This window comes from Boeremia exigua, assembly GCF_020726555.1.
Source record: "Boeremia exigua strain MPI-SDFR-AT-0100 chromosome Unknown C7974scaffold_23, whole genome shotgun sequence".
Lineage (NCBI taxonomy): Eukaryota > Fungi > Ascomycota > Dothideomycetes > Pleosporales > Didymellaceae > Boeremia > Boeremia exigua.
The window spans coordinates 3,427-7,653 of NW_025763540.1; the positions used below are offsets into that span (position 1 = coordinate 3,427).

The 4,227-nt window shown below is 51.0% G+C and overlaps 1 protein-coding gene across 1 annotated transcript; it reads right to left on the reverse strand.

The window, feature by feature from the left end:
* Window positions 1–1,039: 1,039 nt before the first annotated feature.
* C7974DRAFT_429590 (uncharacterized protein) lies at window positions 1,040–3,585 on the reverse strand (the record flags this gene model as incomplete). Its single annotated transcript, XM_046144644.1, has 3 exons — window positions 1,040–1,652; window positions 3,011–3,368; window positions 3,418–3,585. The coding sequence occupies 3 exons, from the start codon at window positions 3,583–3,585 to the stop codon at window positions 1,486–1,488; spliced, it is 693 nt and encodes a 230-aa protein (XP_045990783.1). The 3' UTR covers window positions 1,040–1,485.
* Window positions 3,586–4,227: the final 642 nt, after the last annotated feature.

A 4,227-nucleotide genomic window follows, 5' to 3' on the forward strand; every position in this document is an offset into this window, starting at 1 on the left:
GTCTTGTCTGTTTTCGCGGCCTCTTCTAGCGTTTGCAGCTCTTCCTCAACTTCTTGTTGTGTCAGTTTATATCAGCCTGCCCTCTAACTGCAACCTTGACGTTGTCGTTTAGAGCATTTTCGCTACCGCTGAATCAACAACAAAGTATCGCTGTAAACCCCCTGTGCGGAAAAGCTCTGTACTTTGACAGTGTGATAGAGCGCGCCTCTTTCTCCTAGCCAAGCTTGCTGGTGATCTTTCTTACAGTGCATGCGCATTGTGTCCTTGTTGATAGTGATAAGCTGCATGTCTTGCACTGCAGCCCGTCTAGCGGTTTCCCAAGCTCTTCTATCGGTCGCCCGGCTCATCTGGAAGCTCAACGTCTGCTGCATCACTAGCGCGAATTAATTGAAGCGTTCAACAACTTGTTTTCAGTTGCATGCACACTGTGATGCTGGCAAAGAGATGCGTGTTAAGATTAACAACAGCAGTGTAATGCTCCCTGCATACTAAACAACCAAACTCTTGCAAAAGCAAGAATCTTATCGCAATTGTCAAGCGATACTTGCAAGCCTCTTTTACGGCGTTGTGCGCTGCTGCTTGTTGTGTTAACTCGCTCTTGCGGTGTTGACAGACGGCTGTCCCACACTAGCTCCATCGTGAGCCCTAATTAACCCCAAGTTAACCCTAACCCTGCTGTGTCAGTAGATCTGTAATTTGTTAAAAACAACAATACCGGCGCATATTCAGACGCGTACAAGACGACTTTGTATGAGCGAAATTGCTGTGCAGTGCTTTGTTTCTGATGAGTTGGGTACATGAATTTGACGAGTCGCCTCCTTAATTTTAGTGCGAAACCCTAACGCTAAGCGATATTAAGCTAATTTTGCTGCGAGAAGGGCCTCTCTCGTCACCTCATATTGGATAGGGCCTCTCTCGTCACCTCATATTGGATAGGCGCTCCGCCCGGATAGCCGCCCGTTGAGATAGAAGATCTTCTTGTCCAGTGACCAGTACGCGTTGCCAGCATTGCCTTTGTTCAGCGCAGCGTGTTTGCTATATGCTAGAAGACTGATCATCTCACTCGTCGGACTATACGAGCCGTTGGCCAGATACTTCTTGCGCATTTCCAAGAACCTGTCCCGCGCTTCTTCTATCTGCTCATCGCGCCCTGCTGGAAGAAGCTTCTCAACTCCAACCACCCATATGCAATCAATACACCATCCCTGCTAGCATATACAAGTAGTTCTTTGCAGTGCGCAAGCGTTTTGTCTTGGTGTCTATCCTAGCACAGCAAGAAACTGCACCAATCCAGCTAACAACACCTCATTGCCATAGCTCGTAAGTATGAACAAACTCAGCAAGTCCAGCAGAACAGTGATTTGAGCTGCTCGTCACCGTTATCAAGAGCAATCCACAGCCAATCGCCAGCGCCTTCTAATCCTCCTTCCAGCTAAACACTTCACGCGCATCCTTCATTATGTCTGTCAGCGCTTTTTAACGCGGTCAGCGCTCTAGCACAACACTATCATTGCCGTCGCTATCAGCATTGTTGTCGTCGTTGCTGTCGTTGTACTCGCTCTCTGTGCCAGCACCATCGCCGCTTAACTCCTCGCTGCTGTGAATAGCCTGATCTCTCTGCGATAGATACTTGTCCATCTGGCGCTCTTCATCTGCGATGATGCGAAGATAGAAGCAGACGAATCAGACCATATAGCCAGCGTACGTCGCCGACTCTCAGGGTTCTGCAGTCGCGCCAGCAGTTGTTAATCGATATCTGTCCCGCGCACTACGAAGCCATCGCCGGGTTTCCTGTGGAAGCGTTGCTAAGCCTCTGACGCACTTCTCAATCAGCTGCTCTGTTAGCTGAGCAGCTGCCTGCAATTTCACCTCGTTGCGGTCAGGTAAGCGGGCTTGATGGGCTAGATAACAATTCCGGCCTTTTAAGAACTCCACCACCCTGTTCGCTTGAACCAGCCGGTTTTATCAGTCTTTGCAGCGTTGCCCATAACCTGTATATCTTCTTCAAGCTGATTTCGCACCTGGCGCCATGCATTAAGTTGTTCTTCAACCACCTGATTTAGGTCTGAATTTTGCCTATTTTCAACAGCACCAGCCTTAACAATAAAATATTTTTGCAGCCCCCCAGTGCAAAAGAAGCTCTGCACTATTACTATATCATAGAGCAGCTTTTCTCTCTCTACCCAAGCTTGCTGGTGTTTTTTTCTTGCAATGCCTGCGCATCTCATCTTTGTTAACAGTAATCCAGCTGCACGTCTTGCACTGCGCACCATCAAGCGGTCTCCAGCTCGTCCAGCGGCTGCGCGGGCTCGTCCAGGAGCTCAATTGCGCTTAGAGCGACAGTCTTAAATTGACTGAAGCGCTCAAGTATTTGTCCGTAGCGCAGCAGATGCAGCATGGTGTTTACAGAGATGCGCATCAGACTCACTACTGCTGTGCAGTGCTGCTTGCAAACAATAACACTAAAGTCTTCAAGAAAGCTAAATACGCTGTCGCAGTTGCTGAGCGCAAGCTGCTGCAGCCACTTGCGGGAGTTCGCAGTGTTGCTGCTTATAATGTTTTGCCTGTTAGGGTGCTGTTGCTCGGCTGTCCCACACAAGCTCCATTGTGCAGAAACCCTAACCCTACTTACCAAAACAGCACTGCGTTTTACTAAAGTTACAGACCAAACGCTTAGCGTTGCTGCGCAAAGTACGTAGAAATCGAGTTTGTATGAGACGTTTTTTTGATCCAAGTAAAAATTGATCGCGATTCAGGGGTGTTAGGGTTGCGCGAGGGACCACCACAAAATGTGCTTCTTGATTAAGCGAAAACCCTAACGCTAAACCTGTTTCGCTGCGATTTGGTGTCCTCCACCACGCGCCCTTATATCGGTAGCCCGCCTTGCAGTTTGTTGCCTGGAGCGTCGACAAACGACGTGCGTCGTTTTGTGAAACGTGACGTCGTCAACTACCTGCTTCAAATCAACGGTAACCCGCTCTTCCTCGCCGTCCACCCAGCAAGCTCCCACACATCTGCTCTGTTTCAGCCAACAAGTCCTGCGCCATCTTGCAGAAGCGGCGGATGACGATCAGTCGGCCGTTCAGATAGAACGTCTGCTTGTCCTCTGACCAGTAAGCGTTGCCTGAGTTGCCGGCTGTAAGTCCAATGTGTTTGCCGTACGCCAGCATGCTGATCATCTCGCTCATCGGGCTGAACGTGCCGTCTGCTAGCTGCTTGTGCCGCGTTGCCAGAAAACTGTCGCGGTCTTCTTCTGTCTGCGTGTCGCGCTGCCCTCCTGGGAGCAGCTTCTCTAGAGCGAGCACCCGCACGCAGTACACCCATCGCCAGCAGCTGTACGAGTAGTTCTTTGCAGTCCGCAAGCGGCCCTGTCTACATCAACATCCCAAGCACGCACTGCAAGAAACTGAATCAAACCAGTAGACAACGCCACAGATGATACGTCGTGAAGATGAACAAGCTGATAGACGCAAGAAGCGCCCCGTCTGAGCGCCTCTGTCGTCGCCCATCTAGCGCGTCCCACAGCCTGATCGCATACAACTTCTGCTCAGCTGTCCACGTGAAGAGCTCGCGCGTGTCCTTCATCATGTCTGGTGCCTGTTAACTGCGTGTCCTGCGCCAGGGCCGCAGGCTGTGTCGTCAGCCTCACTGCCTTCCGCTTCGTCTTCGCTGTCTTCGTCGCTGCTCACGCCGCACTGCTTTCAGATCGAGCAGCTGTGTCGCGCTGCTGTCGGAAACGCATAATCTGCTGCTCTTCATCTCCTAGCACGCGTAGATAGAAGCAGACAAACCTCACTATATAGCTTGCGTACACAGCCTGACTCTCTGGGTTCTGCAGTCGCCCCAACGCCGCACGTCGATCTCGCTCTGCTTTGCGCTCCGCAGCCAGCGCCTGAGTTCTTGCGGAAGCGTAGCCAATCCCTTAACGCTTCTCGCTTAATCAGTCCCTCTGCCAGCTGAGCAGCTAGCTTGAGCTTGTGTTCGCTCCGATCGGGAGCCCGGGCTTGATGGGCCAGATGAACAAGATTTCGATCCTTGAAGAACGCCAACCAGCCTGTCCGCTTGAACCAGCCTGTCTTGTCTGTTTTCGCGGCCTCTTCTAGCGTTTGCAGCTCTTCCTCCTTCTTGTTGTGTCAGTTTACTCAGCAAGCTGCCTCTAAACTGCAACCTTGACGTTGTCGTTTAGAGCATTTTCAGCTACCGCTGAACACAACAAAGTATCGCTGT